Source organism: Oncorhynchus clarkii, chromosome 2 (genome assembly GCF_045791955.1).
Source record: "Oncorhynchus clarkii lewisi isolate Uvic-CL-2024 chromosome 2, UVic_Ocla_1.0, whole genome shotgun sequence".
Taxonomy (NCBI): Eukaryota; Metazoa; Chordata; class Actinopteri; order Salmoniformes; family Salmonidae; genus Oncorhynchus; species Oncorhynchus clarkii.
The window spans coordinates 27898950-27923092 of record NC_092148.1 but is presented as its reverse complement, the minus strand read 5'-3'; the positions used below and the strand labels follow the sequence as shown (position 1 = coordinate 27923092).

Genomic DNA, 24143 nt, shown 5'->3' with positions numbered 1-24143 from the left:
AGTCCGAATCTAAATAAGGAATGCTTTTTTTTTGTTGCTTGGGATCTCTTCTGCAGGCCAAGGGTTTCACTTGGCCATGACGAGTTAATTGCTCTACGCGTTTGGACAACATTGTTCCGCCGACTGTAAGCAGTTCTCCAGCCTCTCTTTACCGTCTCTGACTGGGATCGTTTTTCTTCTTCTGCAGGGTTTACCAGGGGCGCAGCTTTGGTTCTAGAAGTGTGTGGGGGGGATTGAGGGATTGGAAATGATGCAGACAATTTACATCTGCAATATTAAAGCTCATCTACCCTCTAAAACAAATCCAGCTCCGCTATAATGTCTGAAAGTCTGAGAAGAGACGGGGTTTGGGACCAGGGTAAATGAGAAGGAAAGAAAGAGTGAGGGACAGTGTGCGATAGAGAGATTTGGATAACCGTGTATCAATGGGCTCACAGCTAGTCATTGTGCTCCGTGTGCAGCGACAGGTTATACAATATCCCATTCTCCGAGCTGCAACAATGGACCTTCCTCTGTTTCCACCTCTCCCTCCCTCCTTTTCAGGCCCTCCAGCTTACTTTAGCCCCTCCCCCCCACACACCCTATTCTCATTAAAAAGGTGAAGTGAACGATATTGCACACTTTCCTCACTTCAGATACCGCATGAGCACCAATACTCTACAGTCTACTAGTTATGACTTCACAATCAGAGACGATTAGTAGAATGGATTTTTTTTTTTGCACAGTGACGTTGCGGTTTGTATTTTCCCAGGTACTGTGTAGTAGAACACTGATGTGACATGCATTTTGGCCTAAAGTAACCTACACAAAGGCATTTCCTTTAAAGTATTAGCAATAAGACGAAAACGTGACCGTTTTTTGACCATGTAGAGGAGTGATAAAAAAACAGTGCATGAGTGAATAGTTAATACTTTACAACTTATTTTTGGTGGGTTTTATCACGCAGGCAACCAGTCACACGTTTCATGGTCTCACATGGTCATCCTTCCAAATCTAGTCTTGTTGCTCCAGAAGCTACAAATATCATAATGGAACAGCTAGAATAACATAATAAAACAATGTCTACACCAGGGGCCCAAATGGACCAGTCCTGCCAGGACACTCCTAGGGCTACACTCCCATAGTTTGAAAATACAGGAAGAGACCTTGACAGGAACCAGACCAAACGGACCAGGCAGAGGAGTCTAACCTCCTACTGGTTCCAGAGTCTGGTGATTCCTCCGGTAATTTTGATGCGGTCTGGTGGGTGTCCGATCGAATTCCTCCTGAGCTGTAGACTGGATCTTTTGCACTCTAACTCCAAGTTTAGAGATAATTGGATGAGATCCCGCAGTGGGATCTCCCTTCGCGGACACGATATCAATTGCTATTTAACGGGAAGCCTTTATGGTTATAACATCTGTTGAGTGTTTTTCTTTTAGACTCAACCAAGAAGCTGAAAGATGTGCTGCAGGAGTTCCATGGAGACGGAGTGCTGGCGAAATATAACCCAGAGGAGGTAGTCTTTCTTCCCATAAGACACTGTTCTGGTAGTGATGTGGCAACATTAGCATTGCTTGAACCATTGTAGAACTATTTTGAGACTTCTTCATAATGTAGAAAACTACCCTCACTTCAGACTTGCTACCAAGTCTTGGTCATTTTGGATGTCAACAACATTCAACACTGGTATCGGTCTATAGTCACCTCAGACCAATATATCTTGGTTTAGTTTTGGAATTTGAATGTAAGAGGCACTACTTACTTTGGTTGTAGTGGAAATGCCGAAAATGTCATGGTTGTTTGTGTGCTTTTCAGGATATGAGTAACTTACTTTTTTAAAAGTTTGATTTATTGAGATTCCCAATGTCTTTATTCAATGCTGCATAGAAGAAAGACATACTCAATCAGGTAATGCATTCCTTGTTCTCCCAGACATGATTTGGTAATGATATGGTAATCAAAGCTTCCTTCATGGGAATTATACCAACCAGGATCATGTTCTGTGTCTTGTTTCAGGAGATTGACTTTGAAGGCTTCAAGGTCTTCATGCATACGTTTCTGGAGAGCGAGCTGGCAGAGGAGTTCTGTCAACACCTCTTCTTATCATTCAGTAACAAGGGACCAAAACCCAGCCCCTCTTCAATAGACAAGCCCAGAGTTACTGGTAAGACCCTGCACTGCAGCTATAACCTTCAGATGATGTCCCTAAGGGGCAAAGTAGCTTTTATGTTGTCTGCGTGCGCTCTTACTGAATCTTTAAAGCTACTTTGCCCTTAGGACCACCGTACCTTCACTTCAGACAAAAGCAAAGGAACAGATCAAGAACGCATAGAAACTATGACCTCTATGACCTCAGCAGCAGACAAATAAAAGCCTAAAGTTGTTTAGGTCTGCTTTAGTTTTTACTCCTACCACAAAGAGCATGTTCACTGGGTGATAGGTACTGTTGTAATTGGTTCAGAATGGTTAACTCTGTCGTCAGACCCCCCCAGATTGCATTGTTGTTGTGGACTGTAGCTTACAGGCAAGTCATTGAGTGCAGTGTATGTAGCCACAGCTTGTACTTTTTCACAAATTGTCCAAACTGTACGTGTCCTGAGGTACTACCGACAATCATCATAAACTAAAACTGTGCTGTCTAGTCAACATTTACTACCGTAATATTGGCAAAGACCACACCTATATAACATCTGCAATCAATTTCACAACATGAATTTAGATTTATTGGTAGACAGTTTGAAAGACAGTTTGAGGTTGACATTAGAGGCATAAAGCTCAGCAATGATCCTAACCGGTCTACATTTTGACCTTCTTCTCTGGCCTTCTTCTCTCTGCAGGCCTCAAGCTGATCAAAGGGAACTCGACCCCTCTGAAGGTGCCCCCTCTACCCAGGACTCTGCCCAGACCTCTAGGCATGGTTCAACTGAAGGACATCGTCTGCTACCTCTCACTGCTGGAGGGTGGCCGACCCGAGGACAAACTGGAGTGTGAGGACTAATGATTGTTTTTCCTCTAAAAGGGGAATACAGTGGGGCAAAAAAGTATTTAGTCAGCCACCAATTGTGCAAGTTCTCCCACTTAAAAAGATGAGAGGCCTGTAATTTTCATCATAGGTACACTTCATCTATGACAGACAAAATGAGAGAAAAAAAATCCAGAAAATCACATTGTAGGATTTTTTATGAATTTATTTGCAAATTATGGTGGAAAATAAGTATTTGGTCAATAACAAAAGTTTATCTCAATACTTTGTTATATACTCTTTGATGGCAATGACAGAGGTCAAACGTTTTCTGTAAGTCTTCACAAGGTTTTCACACACTGTTGCTGGTATTTTGGCCCATTCCTCCATGCAGATCTCCTCTAGAGCAGTGATGTTTTGGGGCTGTTGCTGGACAACACTGACTTTCAACTCCTTCCAAAGACTTTCTATGGGGTTGAGATCTGGAGACTGGCTAGGACACTCCAGGACCTTGAAATGCTTCTTACGAAGCCACTCCTTCGTTGCCCGGGCGGTGTGTTTGGGATCATTGTCATGCTGAAAGACCCAGCCACGTTTCATCTTCAATGCCCTTGCTGATGGAAGGAGGTTTTCACTCAAAATCTCACGATACATGGCCCCATTCATTATTTCCTTTACACGGATCAGTCGTCCTGGTCCCTTTGCAGAAAAACAGCCCCAAAGCATGATGTTTCCACCCCCATGCTTCACAGTAGGTATGGTGTTCTTTGGATGCAACTCAGCATTCTTTGTCCTCCAAACACGACGAGTTGAGTTTTTACCAAAAAGTTCCGTTTTGGTTTCATCTGACCATATGACATACTCCCAATCTTCTTCTGGATCATCCAAATGCTCTCTAGCAAACTTCAGACGGGCCTGGACATGTACTGGCTTAAGCAGGGGGACACGTCTGGCACTGCAGGATTTGAGTCCCTGGCGGTGTAGTGTGTTACTGATGGTAGGCTTTGTTACTTTGGTCCCAGCTTTCTGCAGGTCATTCACTAGGTCCCCCCGTGTGGTTCTGGGATTTTTGCTCACCGTTCTTGTGATCATTTTGACCCCATGGGGTGAGATCTTGCGTGGAGCCTCTGATCGAGGGAGATTATCAGTGGTCTTGTATGTCTTCCATTTCCTAATAATTGCTCCCACAGTTGATTTCTTCAAACCAAGCTGCTTACCTATTGCAGATTCAGTCTTCCCAGCCTGGTGCAGGTCTACAATTGTGTTTCTGGTGTCCTTTGACAGCTCTTTGGTCTTGGCCATAGTGGAGTTTGGAGTGTGACTGTTTGAGGTTGTGGACAGGTGTCTTTTATACTGATAACAAGTTCAAACCGGTGCCATTAATACAGGTAACGAGTGGAGGACCGAGGCGCCTCTTAAAGAAGAAGTTACAGGTCTGTGAGAGCCAGAAATCTTGGTTGTTTGTAGGTGACCAAATACTTATTTTCCACCATAATTTGCAAATAAATTCATTAAAAATCCTACAATGTGATTTTCTGGATTTTTTTTCTCATTTTGTCTGTCATAGTTGAAGTGTACCTATGATGAAGATTACAGGCCTCTCTCATCTTTTTAAGTGGGAGAACTTGCACAATTGGTGGCTGACTAAATACTTTTTTTTGTCCCACTGTATACTGGAGCTCCTTTGGCTATAATGCAGAATTAGGATTTCCAGAACAAAAATGTTATTTTGTGGTTTACCCGTGAGAATAATGACATTTGTGTACCGTAAATACAGACACTCATAGCCAAACGAGATAGAGCTTCATCCCAATACACTGCTAGATATTTCCCATTACCTAAGCAGGAGTAGCAGTCTAGCCTTTTCACTGTAGTCTACTTGAATCATTATGTTTACTGAAAGCCCTTATTAGCGTTGCCATGGTATCTCTTTATTCTACTTAAACTTTAGATGTGTACTTATTTATTTATGAGATTATATTAGATAATTGAACATCAGACTTTTTATGTGTTCTTATAATTCTCATCCAACTGCTGAATAATTGAAGAACAGAGCCGTTCATTAAGAATTAAGTGTGTTAATAATTTAGCTGGTCTGGCCCAGGGAGCACATCATTGGTTTAGCCTTGGATGCTACAGTATCTCTCCTTGTAGAGAGAATCCCACTCTGCCCACCCTACCCCTCCTTCCGTCCAGCCTCAATGATGTCTTGTGGAGCTAAATAGTGCCCTCTGCTGGTTCTTCTAAGAATGACAGGTTTCAATTTACACGTACAGTACACTCATTTAAGCTGCTATATCTGTAGGTCTACATACCTTGTGCAAAGTCAGGGAATGCATGGCAAAAAGAGAAACATCTAAAACGTGAGTATTGATCATCATCAGTAGCAAGCTAAATTCCCTTGGTTCTTTATGGTTGAGGAAATATACCCTATGTCACCACAGTGAATTTAGTTATTGTTACTGCAACTAGTACTAGTTCAGCTTTGAAGAGGAGGTGAGGTGATGACAACGATAAATAACAGTCTTTATAATCTAGGTTCATAGGGTTAGACAATTTAGCTCTCTGCCTTTTCTGAGTGACTCGACTGTATGCTATTCCTCTCATCTCTCTCCACCACAAACACCTTCCCAGCTCCAGCAGAGTTCTCATTCCTCCAGGCATCTACCTCACTTCCCCTTCCTCCGGCCCCAGTGGACCGACGTGACCGCACCACAGCAGGAAGCTGTCAATTAGCTCCTAATTAGCGTCTGACAAACAGCAGCTTGACGTCAACCCCATATGAAATGAACAACCCCCCTCTTCGAGTCCTTAGTGAACTCACCAGCTCACCCTCTTCAATCCAGCTGGGTTTGTCACTAGCTGCACCACTACTGAGATTGAGGGAGTGGGTAGCGTCACGCTGAGACTGGGTTAAAAACACTTTTTCCATGTATTGGGAATATACATTAGTATGTAAATTACTTGGGGCAGAGGAGAGTGTTGTCACGATTATATTACTATAGAACTGGTGTGTGTGTGTCTGTCACTCTTGTATTAGATAGCCAATCACTGTTCTGGTGAGGGAGCTGTCTGTTTCCATGGTGATGGTGTTAAGTTGTGGCTGGGGGCTAGTGCAAGAACCAATCAGACTTCAATACTGAGATGCTAAGAACACTTTTATGAGGGGAAACATTGCTTTGAATTGATGGGAGTTCAATAGCTGATTGTACCCTTAAAAACTAAAGGAAGTTTTTGTGCTTCAACATAGTAAAGTGCATCCATGAAACTAAATTGGTAGTAAAAATGTGTCTCAATGACATGTATTGCATCTCAAACAACAATTGAAACTCATAAATGTTTGATCTCTTTCTCTACAGTTATGTTTCGTCTCTATGATACAGATGGGAATGGGTCTCTGGATAGTTCGGTAATCATTTTTCCTTCTTCATACATATTCAAAAAATATGCCAAGCATTATTTGAACACAGCCTTACATGAAACATCTTTGTTATTTTCTAAAGCCTATACCAGTGCCATGTTTGGTTCTGTCCTATACACGCCATGTTGTTTACTGTACTGAAAAATGATTTGGTGCTGCAACCTGAGCTCAAGGGTAGACTTAACATAGTAAATGTAAATCCAAGTGACACTCCAATTAGAATGATATGTTACGTTTCGTATGGCATGTATTCATTTGTGGATGTATGTCATCCATTTCATATGATATGTTACACATTTGCAATATGTATGATATGTTATGAATTCCAATTTGCTGTGGCTAACGTTAGCTAGGTGGCTAATGCTAACGTTAGCTAGATGGCTACCATTAGCTAGGCTAGGGGTTAAGGTTAGGGTTAAGAGTTAGGTTATTAAGGTTAGGACTAGGGGAAGGGTTGGCTAAAATGCTTGTAGTTGCAAAGTAGTAAGTAGTTGTAAAGTTGCAGATTAGCTAAAATGCTAAAGTTGTCCGTGATGAGATACGAACACGCAGCCTTTTGGGTTGCTAGACGTTCGTGTTATAAGTCTACCCATTCACCCCAACCAACCACCCTGCTTTCGTTTTTGCCTTAAGTAACCTGTATTATGTAACTATACCTAACATATCATACTAATTTGAGTGAAATGTAGAATATTTTGTACAATATAATCTAAAGTAACATTACACAAGCCCGAGTGGTGCAGCGGTCTAAGTCAGTGCAAGAGGCGTCACTACAGTCCCTGGTTTGAATCCAGGTTGTATCACATCCGGCCGTGATTGGGATTCCCATAGGACAGCACACAATTGGCCCAACATCGTCCGGGTTTGGTCGGGTAGGCTGTCATTGTAAATAAGAATTTGTTCTGAACTGACTTGCCTGGTTAAATAAATGTTAAATAAAATAAAAAAGCTTTGGCTTGTTGCGGAGGAGCAGGCGAGTGAATGTCTCATGTTCATTGCTCTGGCCTGCATGTGATGACTCTCCACTAGATGATAATTGCCCTCCCATAGGGCAACCATTGTAATTAAGTCATCAAGCCTGTATCAGTTTTCAAGCCGCTTTTGTTGTGCATTGTACAACTCTCCTTTGGAGAGGGAAGATTGAACCAACTGACTATTACATGCTGTTCATCTGTCTAAAACCATTGTTTGTCATCAACTGAAGAATGGCTATTGTACCATAGATGTGTTTTGACACACGATTTGTTTTCTACTTCTAGGAACTGGAGCACATCGTCTCTCAAATGATGCATGTTGCTGAGTACTTGGAATGGGACGTGACAGAATTGAAGCCGGTAAAATACATATTTTTCATAAACATTTAATATACTGCAGATCCATAGACCTAAAGATCTATGGCCCCCTAGTTTCGGTTATATCAATAACAGGAAAATACTGTAACTTTGTAAAGCTTGAATGAGAGTGTCATATATTTCATCTGTGTTGACAGATCCCACTGTACTGTCTCTGATTGGTTGTAAGTAGATTCTGCAGGAGATGATGCAGGAGATTGACTATGACCATGACGGTACTGTGTCTCTAGAGGAGTGGATCCAGGGAGGCAGCACCACCATCCCCCTACTTGTACTACTGGGACTAGAGACGGTGAGTAGTCAAGAAAGTGTTACCTAAACATCATCACTGTTACTTTCAATGGCAGATTTTCTAGACCAGAGCCATAGAGATGGTCTATGTATGGCTCTGAGGTGTCCAATTCTGGTCCTGGAAAGCCATAGTGTGTGCAGGATTTAGTTCAAGCCCAGTTAAAGGCCAAATGCAGCCATTTTTATTTCAATATCAAATCATATCTGGGTAACAATGTAGTACCTTACTGTAAAAAATAAACAAAAATAGCTTTTAAGCAAAAACTATTTCTCATGCTAGAACTTTGCTAGGACTTTCTGGTAGCAGTCTGAGGGGAAAACTAGCTGTTTTTGGCACACAGTAAAAAAAAGGGGTGTAAAAATTACAGTGTTGACTTATTTTAACTCCGTCCATGCAAAAACTGCTAATTAGGTCCTGTGTAGATTGTATTTTCAACCAGCAACTGGGTTGTTCCACAAAATGGGTGCCTTTTGCGTCCCTTTGATATTTTAAGTAGAAATTATGCACCAATATTGCATTTTAAAAGCATGTTATATTAAATGAAGTGCACTTTAATATAGACCACATTAAGAATTCAATGAATCTTGTTTTTAATATGAAGAAAGGCATGCTAAAGTGCCAAGATTTCAATCTACTTCATCCTAAAATGTATCCAAGTTACACCATCATTGTAAAGCCCTAGTTATTTTTCTTGCTTTGACAGTCATCTCTGAAGATTATGATTGATTTCACATGTGATTAGTGATTCATGTACGCATGTCCCTCATGTTCAGTGAGGTGTGAATTGAACTTAAACTTTAAATTTAAAACTTTAAATTTGCCGGTACTACCCCTTTAAAAATATGTATTTCAAAAGAAACGTTGAACATCTAATAGTCAGATCATAGTGCAAAAGCAGGTGAGCTGGTTCTACTCTTTTTGGCCATTTTCTGGTGTTTTGGGTGGAAAACTGTGCGGGTCGATCATAACACGTCTTCCCTGTTACCCGTAGATACAGGCTAGAAATGTTTAGATATGTAATTGTTTGTAAAACATGCATTCAATTGCTACCTGCCTGTTGCACACAACAATCAGGCAGTGTTAGTTTAATCAGCTGTTGTATAATATGATAGAAAACACAGACAAAACAGAATTTTGACCGCGCTGGGCCTTTTAAACCCACCATAGCCTGATTCACACTACCAAGCCAAACCGAGCCAAGGCGAGCTGTATTAGGCCAGCCTGGTTCCTCATCCAATATAGTTGCTGGAACAGTGCTGGAAAGGACAATGTGGGAAAACTATATTTGAGCCAGCACAGTATGGTTGGGGTGGGCCCTTTTGTGTGAATCAGGTACAAGGTCTGGACATTCCCACCACTTCCTAACTAGTCAATAGCTTCGTCAGACGGCACCACTAATGTCCCAGCTCTCCTTGTCCACTAGATGGAGTCATCTTTTCAGTTTTTTTGCTGCCTTTGTCTTCAATGATCTTGAACAAGTCGTCACTTATCACAGGCTAATGAGACAGTCTCTTACAGTGACATCAGACTGTCATTTTGCTGTGATTGACGTAATAGGTGACATGATTAATGACACAGGATTAAAGGGAAGAACCCAGGCAATCCTCCCCACTAAAGATGATGGCTTTGGAGAACAGTAAAACAAATATCAAAATCGTTCACATGGGCCACATTCAGTTGCCAAACGTTGTCGAACGCTGGAGATGAAAGTGCCACGAAAAGAGCCTGTGTGATTCCTTATTGTGCGTGTCAGAGAGGCATGTTTGTTTTACATGGCCTATTTATATCTGCCATGTAACGAATCACCCAACCATCAACTAGTCAATAATTAACCAATCAATCAATCAAACCAATCAGTCATCTTTCCTTTAGAATGTGAAAGACGATGGGCAGCACGTGTGGAGACTGAAGCACTTCAACAAGCCGGCCTACTGTAACCTGTGTCTGAACATGCTTATAGGTCTGGGCAAGCAAGGGCTGTGCTGCTCATGTGAGTATGGCAACGTCAACAGTTGTTTCCTCATGTCTACTCTCATTTTTACCATTCCCAAACGGTTTATTCCATTCATCTTTTCATCATTAAGAAGGCATTTTTGTGACCCAAATTGCCCCTCGGAAATGTGTCCCCAACCTCAGTTTAGTGTTTGCTATTCTTAGTTGTTTTTGTGATTTTTTTTTGAGGGGTCAAAATGTGTATTCCACCTCTCCCAGTCTGCAAGTACACTGTCCATGAGCGCTGTGTGGCCCGTGCTCCTCCGTCGTGCATCAAAACCTACGTGAAGAGCAAGAAAAACACAGAGGTGTGTCCAATTGGAGTGTTTACTAATCGGCACGCTCGGATCAGCGATGCTCCACGGAGCTTAGATCCAGAGCTCCTTCCTCACTAATGGAATTAAACAAGTCATTCTGATACTAAGCATAGCTAATTACAATATTTAGTCTGGTTTAAATACATGCCCAATACACAGACAGTATTGTTAAATTTTTGTTACTTTCTTTCTTGATTTCTTTCTTTCTTACTATTGTGGATTTCTCACTTGTTTTCTGTTCTGCTTTTCTCCTCTGTTTCTCTCTGTTTCTCGCTCCACAGGTGATGCACCATTTCTGGGTGGAGGGAAACTGCCCGACCAAGTGTGACAAGTGTCACAAAACCATTAAGTGTTACCAAGGTTTGACTGGGCTTCACTGTGTGTGGTGCCAAGTCACGGTACGCCCCCCCCCCCTGAGGAGAATCAGCCACCTCCTCATTATTTTCCACTGTTTCTTGCTGTTTATGATTTATTTTTTGCACCTTTTATCCGAGTCCTATCACTTTGCCAATTTACACCAAGTAACAGTTATTTCCAGTATTCTGCTAATAGAAAATAAACCACATTGAAAATGTGTTTTGATATCATTATTTTTTAAACAAATCCAGTGTTAGGAGTTGTGTTTTTGTAAATCACACAACGTGCTCTTACTTTTTACTCAACGGCACTTGATGTTTAGCTTAAAACAATTCTACATAGCTGATACAAACTGAACGTTATATTTTATGGCCCCCATACATTTTAAAGGAACTGAACTCTAATATCGAATTACAATCAAATGAAAGGTAACATTGAATAATATGTTATGATCTTGAATGTCACCCTAATACTAATATGGTTGTAATTGAGTGTTTCCCCTCATCCAGCTTCATAATAAGTGTGCCTCCCATGTGAAACCTGAGTGTGACTGTGGACCACTGAAGGACCATATCCTGCCCCCCAACACAATCTGTCCTGTCGTACTGGTGAGTTTAACTTTCAAAACGATGCCATATTCTGCTTATATACAAATTCACCATATGATAGCTTTATGAAAATATATGTATATTTCCTCATACATAGATCACGGTTTCCCATATTTATAGAGGCAATATCTTTTTGATAATGTCTATTAGATTGTTTTCAAGGTGCCCATTTCTACTGTCTGCACTTTGACCCCCAGGAAAGACACTCTACGGTGAGGAAAGATTCCAGATCCAGCCAATCAGGAGGCAGAGGGAAGATGCAGAGAGCCAACTCAGTCACAGTGGATGGCCAAGGACTACAGGTGACAATCCAATTTTTTTTTTTTTTCTTCAAAATTTTGTAGAAATTTGTGAAGAATGTGTACTGTAAATTGACATTTCTAATCTAACCACAATTTAGCCTTTGATGGGCGCAGGATAACATGAAATGACACTGGTGGGATTAATATGAGATTAGTTTCTACTGGTGAACAAAACAAGAATCAGATCCATCCAAATCCTCCCTAATATCTAACAGACAGACAACCGGTGACAATCAACCTGAATCATCTCCCCGCCACATCCATCTCTGCCTTCTCCGGCTAACCAGAGTAATAATCAGGATTATTATTTATAATTAGAGGAAGTAATGGATCACTCCTGGCTGGACAGGGAGCTCATTAATCCACCGCTCGGCCTGCTGGGATAGCAGACAGGGAGAGTTAAGAGCTTCATCTGTGTCAAGGAGATGCACGGGCGCACTGTCACCGCCGCCCGCCACTGAGCGGCAGGAAGGCCAACTCGTAGGCTTCAGCCCGCGATTAGGGCTTGTTTTGTTTATGCCTCGCCCCAGCCCTGGCTGCCTCCTCCGTGGTAGAGGCCTGCTGCTTCTCTCTGTCCACTGCTCTACCAGAGGTAGCAATGAAGAGGCTTGTCCCTAAGGATGGCCCCCATGTCACGCAAGACTCAAAGTGCTTCTCCCAATCAGGAGATGGTGATGGTTATAACTTGAATAAGGAGGGGTATCTTTGTTCAATTTCCTGGGATTTTGTTGGGTATTGGCTGTTGTTCACATGATAAATGTTTGAACCTTAACAGTAACAAGAGAGGCCAGGGTGAAGCAGCCAGGCATTTTTTTAAATAAATATGAATGTTTTTTTATTCACTGTTTATAATAATGATTTTACGCTATACTCTAACGTTAGATCAGCCTACTGCATTATAAGCAATTGGACTGAAATCTCTTTCTGTTTTGATATATTTTGCATAGATCACAACAATAGAGGGAACTCATCCTCTGCTAGTGTTTGTGAATCCAAAGAGTGGAGGGAAGCAGGGAGACAGGTAAGCACACTCTCACCCCACGCTCCACCTCTCTGTAAAAAGCCATTCTCAGAACTGCTCTTCAATCAAAGAGCTGCAAAGCCTGGCTGCACACAGAGTGCTCAAGGCTTAGTTAGTCAAATAGAAACACAATAACATTGACCTACAGACTCCTGGTTGATTTTGCAGAGGTTCTTAGATGGCACTGTCTTTGACTGTCACATCCCTGGTTGTCAGTGTATAGATTTAGACCTTCTTCTTTAACCCAACCCTGGGTTATTACTGAACACATTCATTCTACTCCTTATTACTCCAGTCCTCATTTGTTTAAATGATGAGATCAAAATATGACTTGAGCCAGTTGATATAATGAAATTGAAATGAAAATGAATTAGTCTTTCTAATGACTTCGTCCTCGGCATTGGAGCTGTCAATCATACTGTAGCAAAACGGCATACGGACTATGTACAGGGGTTCAGTTGATCACATTTCAATTTCTTCAAGATCCAGATGTTCTGTGGTAGCTGTAAGGGGGAGATGTTTCAGTAGGTTTCTGTGGGTCAACTCAACACTATATTGCTGGTTGACACAATTTCATCCTTTTCTTTCCTTGTTTCTCCTCTTTTTTCCCTCTTTTCTACTCTTCTCTTCTCTCCTCCGCTCCTCTCCTCTAGGATCTACAGAAAATTCCAGTACCTCTTAAACCCTAGGCAGGTATACAACCTGGCCAAGAACGGACCCATGCCTGGGTAAGTTCTGCTCTAATCATCTCACACAGACTAAGCAACATCACCTAAAGTGCTCTGAACACTCTACAGTCATGATTCAACTATCATTATTATCCTCAAGTTACATGTGGAATCAGAGTGGTGGATGAGCGACTGTTTACAAAGCCCTAATGTATTCCGCTGTTGCCCAGTCATAATATCCAACATCTCATGCAGGGGAGGTCTCTCAATTTGGGCCTCTCACTCAATCCGGATTCATATGCAGACGTGATTGAAAGGTGAGATCGGAGATCACAAACAGTGAGACAACAACACTGTGCTTGAGTCTAGTATTGGTTACAGTGTGTGGGAATAGTGATATATTGTGAGTGAGGCATGCTGATGTGTGATCACGTATACTGCTGTAGGCTGCACAGGCATGGGTCTGGGGTTGTTGGACTATGCGTGTCTATGATTAAGAAGATGAGCAGATCATCTCGATGCACAAGGTTCCGCCCCTTTTGTTTTAGACACACCAATTCCGGAGCATTCTGAAATGCAGGAACACGTCACTGCCGTGCTCTGATGTTGCTGGACTTTGATTATGGTTTTGAAAGCAGAATGTAAATGGTTTGCGAAGAGGAAAAGTCCAATATAAACTTTTGTAGACAGTTAAGTTTATGCTCATAATTACAGTGGCCCAGAGGGGCAAAATAATGGCTTTACGCCATATATTTATCTTACACAGTCGTAAGATTTGAAATTGACCTTGTCGGCCATATTGTGTCTTCAGTATTGATTCTCTGTGTTTGGAGCTTTGTTGGCTGGGAAGGCCATGTTTATTGACGAGGCTCTTAGAGACGTGTTGCACTCAGAAGAAGCCCCTCTCTATCTTTAGTTGGGAACATTCCAGATGACCTTGCCCGGCTGTAACCTTGTTAATATTTGGTGAAGTGTACGTAATGCGGTTGGCATTAGCAAGGTGACTGGTCACCGTGGTCACTAGCAGGCTGAGGCAGCCGCACACACTGCTGTCAATTAGCACTAGCGCTAATGCAATTAGCCCAAATGAAGTGTTTGTTTCTTGGTATTTAAATATCCCCAAAGTTGCCTTTCATGTTCGCGGCCGTCTGTTTTGCACCTAATGCGGTTTGCAGTCCCAGTTGGAGAGTAATTGAGCGAATCATTTATCCGCCGTATGAGGTTTGGAGGCTCCCTCATTCAGTTAGGGCTTTGTTATTGTGAAGGAACGGAAGAAGTTGGACTGAACATTGGCCATCTTGATCCGATTAGCCTCTGAACAGACTAGCTGGCTGAAGGAATAATTGTCAATGTGATATGTGTTATTTTGTGAGATTATAGGGGCCTTTGCAGAGCCGCTCCAGTGCAGCAGAGTTACAATATACTGTAGATGTGAGATAAAATAGGGATAAGTATGGAGATAAAACACTTCCAGTACCTTTGAATAAGGTAACCTTGAGTTCAATTTACTGTTGGACAAAATAGTGCATTTTCTCAGGGCAGAATGTCTGAAGATTGTTATTGAATTTATAGTAGATAAAGAAAATAATGTGTTTCTCTCTAAAAGGGGATTATTTCCTGCATTATGATGGATATTGTGTATATGATTTTTTTGTTGTGTTCAAGGTTGAATTTCTTCCGAGAGGTTCCAGATTTCAGAGTGCTAGCTTGTGGTGGGGATGGGACAGTCGGCTGGATTCTGGATTTCATAGGTGAGTGTGCACTTCCACTGCCACACCAGTGCTACATTGGTGAACAGACTGGTGAACACATCCTGGTAAATACTAGTGATTATACTAGTGGGATGAATGGAGCTAGGCCTAAGTATGAATTTGGTCCTCTCAATTCTAAATAAAACATAACTTTTGCATTATAACATTTTCCCCCTTTCCTTAACATTTCATTGTGCTTTCTTCAAAACCTGTACAATTGTGCCGTACAGTGACATTTTTTTGTGTGTTTCAATTATTATTATTTTGTATTACTTTGGTGAAATTAACAGTGCTCTTGTTATTTTGCAAGAAAACATCAAATATACTTTTATGATTTGTATATAAACATTTTCATTACGTCCAAGCCGGCGTGTTCAAGGGAGGTAAAACAGGATGATTATGTGAGTTCAAAATCGCCATATTAGTCGTCATTTGAGAAACAGCCTCAAGTCCATTTTTCCTTGAAGACGTATTCCTGGTTCTGCCTTTAAAAATTGCCTCCATTTTTTTATCAATCAAAACAAAGAGAAGTAATAACATGGACAGAATGAATGCTACTCCTGAAATAGCCTGTGAGACTGGACATTCACGTTGCCGTTTGTTGTTGCACAGATGTCAGAGTTTAGATTTGAGTGATGGTAGATAACCATGCTACACTGAATGGGATTTGTATTTTTTTTTACTCAGAGACCTGGGCAAATCAAAGTTAAATAAAAATGTATACAGTATATTAAAGTGGAACCGTGTTCAGTTTTGTTGTGGTCCGAATGTGGGGGTGAGGTCCTCTGTCGCTGGGCCAATTGTGCGCCACCCTATGGGGCGCAGCGGTCTTAGACACTGCATCTCTGTGCTTGAGGCGTCACTACAGACACCCTGGTTCGAATCCAGGCTGTATCACAACCGGCTGTGATTGGGAGTCCCATAGGGGGGATTGGCCCGATGTTGTCCCGGGTTTGGCCGGTGTAGGCCGTCATTGTAAATAAGAATTTGTTCTTAACTGACTTGCCTGGTCAAGTAAGGTTACATGGGACTCCCAATCACGGACGGTTGTGATACAACCTTGAATCGAACCGAGGTCTGTAGTGACGACTCTAGCAGTGTGTGTGCCTTAGACCGCTGCGCCATTCGGGAGCCCTGTTTGACTGTAAGTTGCTCTGGATAAAAGCGTCTGCTCATTGGCATAGTAATAATAATACAGTATGTTTTTGTTGTACCTCTTGTGTAGATAAGGCCAATCTGGACAGGAACCCCCCTGTGTGTGTACTTCCCCTTGGAACAGGAAATGACCTGGCAAGATGTCTGCGATGGGGAGGAGGTATGTTTAATAGCAATTTACTGACACAAAGTGTGCAATTTTTTCACAAATGTGTGTGGCCTAATTTTTTTTGTCCAATTACATGATTCATGAGATTGAATTTAGATTTGAACATTATATTAATTTTCTCCTTTGACTGTAAATGTTACCTATGTTTTCATGTAGGAATAAATCAGTAGGCATAAATAGTTAAAGAGAATAATGTTATAATAAAATACTTATGGCCTATACTGTAACAGGTTTTAGCTTATGTTCTGGGGTATTATCTACAACATAAGCTATCCTATGTTGTTTGTGTATTAGGTTATGAGGGAGAGAGCATTCTGAACATCTTGAGGGGCATAGAGAACAGCTCTGAGGTGATGTTGGACCGCTGGAAGATTAACGTCACACCCACGGACAAAGAAGAGAGGGGAGACCCTGTGCCTTACAGCATCGTCAACAACTATTTCTCTATTGGGGTGGTGAGTTACTTACACTAATATACAGAGCATATGTCACATTAAAGGCCTAGTTCAGCGATTTTAAATATTTGTTTCCTAATATTAGCAAATCTTGGCAGTGGCTATTTTAACAAAACAAAAGTGTGGATTGCAGTCACTCCTTGTCCATAGACCTGCTTTCAAGATAAGTAAACACATATCTAAATATCTAAAATGATCTATCCCTTTCAGCAAGAACGGTGGGTCAACAAACTGGACTAGTCAATAGGAGAGGGCCATGTTTGATCTAAGGCTCTCACCTAAAACAACACGACTGACAGCTTCATGCTTATCGTGGATCATCCATTTCAATCGAATAATCTATACAAAGGCCTCAATTGGATAAATTGGATACTGTATACCGAATTTAAAGAAGCAACACAATCATACGTTCTTCTGAGTAATCTTACTCATTTTGATCAAATGCTAGTTAATACGCCTTTATTGAGATGTGTTAAAGCTTCAACCACCTCTGATTGAAGAATATGTTGTATTTTGTGCATCTGCGTGGTGTTACACACCTTTAAACTCATCAACAGAAGAGTCGGGCCCATCTCTGTCCATCTTCAACATAATGACACTGATTACACCCAGCTCGTGTGGGTCATTACTGATAAATGTCAGGGGAAATACGGTAATTGACATTTGCAGGTTGGGAGACGGCGGCATCTTGGTGTTGTGACATTCGAACATGACGTGGAAATGAGGGATGCATGTCCTTAGAAATGTGAGTCAAATAAATACCTTGGCTTTGTCCCGTATTGATGAAGGTAGGTCCACTTAACAGACGGGGTGGTAAGCATTGGAATAAATAAAGATCATTTCTCTCATAATTCCTCAGTATTCGTCGTGGCTTGAGGCAAAACATGTATTCTGAATGTACGTACAGATATTGCAATAACCTTCAACCAAAGAAGGGTAGCAGCCTCAGCAGAAGTATTACTTTAAGCCATTGCAACCAATCGACTTCATTGTTATTGTTTTCATGGCCTTCTAACAGTGGGATTAGTATCTAACGAACGTGTTGACAAATGAAGTTGTTTTCCCAGGATTAGGAAGATTCGGAGCTCTCGATGGAATTGAGTGTGATATATTTTGCCACATTTCACATCAAATCTTGCTTTCCGTTGGAAAGAAACACTGAATACAATAAAGATTACAAAACAAGTCAAGCTAATAATTACCTCGGAGATTATGCAGATGGAGAAAGATTGTTTCTGTAATGACATTTCTGTCGAGTCAACCTCGGAGGATCAGTAGTAACCAAAAGGGTTCACTATGTCGAGCCACAGAAAAGTGTAATCATAAGCATCTTATTCTTGGATTTCAAACATTTCTTGTGCAGAGTACACATCTTTTTTCGTCTTAAAAATTCTAAGCATTACAACACAGGTTGGCATTCATTGTTGTTATTGCACTGGAGGCAGCTCTACAGAATGGTTCCTAGCTGGCACAGCCACCAAGTCATAAAATCTGATTTTAAACCTAACCTTAAATTAAGACCAAAATTACATTTTTGTTTTCCTGAATTTTGACAATATAGCCAATTTTTTACTTTGCTGCTGGCCCATCCAGCGGAAATCGCTAATTTCAGATTCATGACAATAAGCATCAACCTGCCATTGCATCAGGCGTTGAAGGTGGCTGGGGCTTTGCACAAACCGAAAGGCGTCTGTTTGATCTTGCACAAGCCCAGGGGTTGGGGAATGAACGGGTAACCGTGTTGGATGGGGAGAGTATATTTCAAAACATATTTTAAACCCACCATCCCTGTCAAACTTCACAAAGTACCAGGATCACCTACAACTTCCTCTTCCCCTTTTTACAAGATTTACAACAAACGCCAAGTCATAAAGTCTTCCCAATAGACCATCATCCGACCACATCGTCAACTATTTTAGCACACCTCCTGTTCCTATCCTTCCAATCCAGCCATTCCGTCCAGTTGAATGGAATTAATGTCGCCATCCCTTTATGAGGACGTTAAAGTGACGTGAAGTGTAATGATCTCAATCAGGGCTTAGTGTGCTGAAGGAGCAGACCTAATCACAGAGGAGGTCCTAAGATGATGCAGTCTAATGACCCAGGCTCGCATGTCAAAGTCATTACTCTCCCCGTGAAGGAGAGTCATCAGCTGCCTGAGCACCACTCATAATTGGACTAAACTTTGAGCTATGAGGGCACATTACATTACACACGTCCTGTATTAATTTGGGTGCCAGAGTTTTACAATGGTAATTATTTGAAGGCGTCCCCAAGATGAGTGCGAGGGAGTGTGAGAGTGAGACTTCATTGTCCTACTGCTGTTTGGGGATTGAGGTTGAAGATGTTTGTATCATCAGCTCAGATAATCTACTGTTAATGTCCTCTTATTGCACATATGAACTTGCGCTACATTAAATTGGCCCTGAGGAACAAAGTAGCTTTAGTGGAATGTAGTTGCAGTAGCAGTCCATCTAGTTACAGTTAAAGACTGACGGAACTTCTACAGGAAGGACAGGAACTTCTATAGATGCACCATTGAGAGCATTCTGTCGGGCTGTATCACCGCCTGGTATGGCAACTGCACCGTCCGGGACTGCAAGGGCTTTCCAGCGGGTGCTGTGGTCAGCCCCACACCACACCGGGGGCCCGCTGCCTGCCCTCCAGGTCATCTACAGCACCTGGTGTCACAGGAAGGCCAAGAAGATCATCAAGGACCTCGCCACCCGAGCCACGGCCTGTTCACCCCGCTACCATCTAGAAGGCGGAGACAGTACAAGTTTATCAAAGCTGGGACAGAGAAACAGCTACTATCTCCAGGCCATCAGACTTTTCAATAGTCACTACTAGCTGGCCTCCGCCCACTACCCTGCCCTGAACTTTAGTCACTTACTTGCCGGCTAACACCCGGTACTCAAGACTGCTGCAATATGTACATAGTCATTGAACACTGGTCACTTTAATAATGTTTACATACTGTTTTACCCACTTCTTATGTATATACTGTATTCTAGTCAAGGTTCATCCTATATAACTACTACTGTAAACACATTTTCCATTCATATACTGTCCATAATGTCTATACACACCAATGTCTATGCACACCGAACTCTGACGTTGCTCATTCTAATATTTATATATTTCTTAATTCCTTTATTTGAATTTTTTGGATTAGCGTGTATTGTTTAGTATTTCTAGGTATTACTGCACTGTTGGAGCTAGGAACATAAGCGTTTCGCTACACCCGCGATAACATCTGCAAAATATGTGTACGCGACCAATAAAATTAGCTTTGATTTGACGTATTGTATACGAGGTTATAGTGTACCTTCTTCAATTTGGAGGTTACTTGAAGTGGTTGCTCACTGGTTTCTGAGCTGCAGTATATTTTCACAGATTTCAAACCAAAAGGGAAACAACTCCTCCTTCCTTTCACTCTCTTGTTTTCAGTTATTGTCCTGTTTGTAAGAAAATCAAGTTCCAATCTTTCAGATATATCCATCATCTCACCTCTTCTGGCTCATGTTGAAGATAAATAGAGTCTGCGGGGATCTTGGAAATTCTTTGGTCTTTATTTAACAGCGTCTTGAAAAGACATCAAGAAAACGGCATTGATTTTTTTTGGTTTCTCCTACATGTTGTACTGCGAGCTAGCAGGGGGTCCTCCCTGTGGCTGGCGTTTCAATAGAGCCACTCAACATGGAGCGGGTCAAAACAGATTGCTCAAGTGGGGGGGATAGGAACAAACCCTAAAAGTTTCCTGAAGTTTTCCACCCCTTTTTGTGGTTGAAGACTATTCGTCAGTTGTTGTTTTTACTTGGCAATCATCATGACTCACAAAGACCATGGTCAATTCTAGTGAGGTTTCATCTTCAAATGGCCCAAGGGTAGTCTACTTTTTTGGTAGCATTTCATAGAATACACTGAATTTTCAGCAAACAGGCACAGATTTTCTTTCCTTAGATTCTCTTGATTAATAGAGTAGCTGCCAATCTTAGTCTGTCATTATCATCACACATGCCTGCATGCATGCAAACACACACACACACACACCCAACACTACCAGTGAGTCTACCAATGTGGTGCACTTCTAGCCCCGGGTCAGAGAGAGAGAGAGAGAGAGAGAGAGAACAAGTTGGTTGCCAGGGGAGCCGGCAGCATCCTGTACGTTGGGAGCTGTGATTACTAGCAATGTGTGTTTAATTAATTAGCCTGTGTGGAAAGACGGCGTGCTGTTCGTCAAGCTCTCTGTCAATACCCTCATCCCTGGCTCAAACCTCAACCACCACCCACCTTCCAGTTGGCCAGGAATTCAAAAACACCCTGGTTCTGTTTAGGCATATCAATATGCATCGGGCATATTTGTCGTTTTTTGGGTGCAATAGAAAGTTGGCTGAGATGCTTATCACCAGAGGGGAAGAAGTTGACTTTAATTGGTGTTAAAAAGCCATCGTATTGATTTTAGTACCAACATCTTGCCTGTATTTTGCGACATCTTTGTATCTCATAAATGAATTAATTTAAATAACAACATCCCACATGTAAAACAAAATGAAAATATGTATACAGTTTTATACCCCTAATATACAGTACCAGTCAAAAGTTTGGACACACCTACTCATTCCAGGGTTTTTAGTTAGTTTTACTATTTTCTACATTGTTGAATAGTAGTGAAGACATCAAAACTATGAAGTAACACATATGGAATCATGTAGCAACCAAAACATTTTTTTTTACAAATAAATTACAAAAAAATGTAATGAGTAGGTGTGTCCAAACCTTTGACTAGTAATGTACCCCTTATTTATACAGTCATTGTTTAATAGGCCTTTTCCACTGCATACATTAGTATACAAATCAAAGTCATTGCTGAATCCATGTTATTTTCTCTCCCATATTTAGGATGCTTCCATTGCACATCGGTTCCACATGATGAGGGAGAGACACCCTGAACGCTTTAACAGCAGGTATGTGTTGTTGGGTTTTAACCAACACTGCATGTTAACTCCTCCCCCCCTGTTGACTGTCAGCACCTGTGAAGCTGCCACTTCTTACTGGTATATGGTTAACTCTGGTATTTCCTCTCTCTCTTTCCTCATACTTTAGCCCATGTCTTACTGAATTTCTTTAGGAGTCAGGTGGATTTTGCATTGCTACATGGGGACTTTTAGATTGTTTGATTGGTCAATGTATACAGTAGGTTCTGTCAAAGTATACAGTTCAAACATACTAGGGATAGTTCTGAAGTGGATCCTTCATTTAGCAATATGGGAAAAAAAGTGGCATTCAAGACCTCTGGTAGTGTGACACCTGTGAACAGAAATACTCACCAAGTCAGAAAGCTCTATACAATACTGAACCTTGGTCCTTTAAAAACATGGCTGGAACCCTCCTGTTGCAATAGACTCTTTCTTCTTCTTTCTTTTCCAGTAGTCACTTGATGCAGTAAATGGACATGCCTCAAATTTTAGCATCTGTGATTATCTTAAATATCGTTGGAGATGAACAAATGTGGCGTCTATGTTCCCATCAATATTTAACACGACCAATACGTCTCCACTAGCAGTAGGGAGTAATGGCGTGGGTAATTGAATTTGCTTGGGTAGTTTGACATCGTGTATCTGTCGGAGAGATGACACACAGTCTCCTAATAATCCCATTTGTATTCATTTATCATATTTACTCTGACTTTAGTTCAACATTTAGCAAACTATTATCCAAAGGTTTGTTTTGGCTACGTGATCTGCAAGGGTTGCTGCAGTGCAAAATGATATATGGGAGAGTACTCAAATTTTCTTTGTATTGCAGTTTGTGATTTTTCTCTCCAGTATGTGTGTTTTAGGCATATTCCAATGCTAGTGTAGCCATACATTGAAGGTACAGGTTTAGCCACACTGCATCATTTTAAATCATTGTGTTAAATCTCAATTCCCAAACTGTTAATATCAATCAATAACACTATATGGCTATATATATTAATACACAGTACACAAAACATGTATACAAAGACATCAAATATATTGTTTTATACCATTTTAAGCCCATGTGAAAAATGATTGAGATATTTTAAGAAAATTATACCATCTGTTATTTGAATTCAATGAATAATTTACAGGAGGGAATGGGTTTAGGATCTCTCTATTACACACTATCCTTGCCAATTGAATAATGCATGGTTATAGTTTTTCAAGGTAGCATATATTTTGTTGGATTTGTCCAAGGGGCTCATGTCCATTGCAAGTAGAATGCAACTTATCATGGAGCCATTTCCTTCCGAGTGTATGAACAGTGTTCAATAGCGGGTGTAAGGCAGAGTCTGTGTAAAGCCAACACCAAGACACATTCAAAGTTCACAGCAGCCCCAACTCAAAAACACAGCCTGACACACATTCCCACGTGTCACAGTTGAACTGCATATACATGTCTGACTCTTCCAAATCAGATAAATTCACCATCTCTCAGTTACTGTATTACTGTCTTTCAGCAGCCATCAGGCCTGGCATGAGAGACTACTAAATTACAATGAATCCCCCCACTCCATTCCTCCCTTCCTCCCCCATCGAAATCACAACAGAGACTGCACTACTTTCTTTCTCTCTTTCTCGCAGACTTTCTCTCTTTCTTCAGAGGATATCAATTCCATTTGTCGTCGGGTTGACCTTAAACAAGACATACATATTTGATCAGGTTTAATTAGCAACAAAATAATGGCATATTGTGTTTTAAATTATGAAACGAGGGGATTTGGTTGATGAATGTAATGAATACTGGGGCCGGGCCGGGGGTGACTCCCTCTCTGTTTTGGCACCTCTGGGCGATTATGAGGAAGAATGTGTGAAGATTTGACACGTCGGCAGATAGATTCATTTACTGACTGCAGCCTGACCAAGAGGTGATAATGAGGTCGAGGATTAAAAGTAAGACAATCAGTCGACCCGTGACGACGCCACACACTACCTCCCTCTGCCTAGTTAAAATATACTGCTCCTTTTCCTCTCTCTTTGTTACTGATCTCCCATGTAATTACACACTAATCTCTGCCTCAGAAAGAGAGAGAGAATGTAAGGGAGGGAGGGGGGAGATGGAAAGACAGAAAAATACGTGATTTATAGCCAGATAGAGATTTTCTCATCGTTTTTGCCTTTGTACCCTCAAAAAACAGTTACACTTTCAGCCAATTTCAATAACCTGTTAGCAACAGTTCAATGGCCACCAACACAGGTCTGTGTTCTAAGCCTGAGGTATTGTATTTGATGTATGGCAGTCTTACTATTACTACTACTGTCTTAAGCACTGGTTATATTACCACTCTCCCTCATGTAGCCTGTGGCTGTTCTGT

General features: G+C 41.3%; 1 protein-coding gene across 1 annotated transcript in view; it reads left to right on the top strand.

The window, feature by feature from the left end:
- Positions 1–24143, top strand: part of LOC139380681 (diacylglycerol kinase, beta) — a 50965-nt gene that overhangs the window by 5334 nt on the left and 21488 nt on the right. The window contains exons 3-20 of the mRNA XM_071123615.1: positions 1422–1498; positions 1870–1890; positions 1999–2146; positions 2820–2969; positions 6304–6353; positions 7625–7699; positions 7890–8009; positions 9882–9999; positions 10221–10309; positions 10600–10716; positions 11185–11283; positions 11481–11585; positions 12533–12606; positions 13260–13334; positions 14940–15025; positions 16251–16340; positions 16644–16804; positions 21707–21771. Of these exons, the coding sequence (XP_070979716.1) occupies positions 1422–1498; positions 1870–1890; positions 1999–2146; positions 2820–2969; positions 6304–6353; positions 7625–7699; positions 7890–8009; positions 9882–9999; positions 10221–10309; positions 10600–10716; positions 11185–11283; positions 11481–11585; positions 12533–12606; positions 13260–13334; positions 14940–15025; positions 16251–16340; positions 16644–16804; positions 21707–21771 (1720 nt within the window). The remainder of the gene's footprint in view (positions 1–1421; positions 1499–1869; positions 1891–1998; positions 2147–2819; positions 2970–6303; positions 6354–7624; positions 7700–7889; positions 8010–9881; positions 10000–10220; positions 10310–10599; positions 10717–11184; positions 11284–11480; positions 11586–12532; positions 12607–13259; positions 13335–14939; positions 15026–16250; positions 16341–16643; positions 16805–21706; positions 21772–24143) is intronic.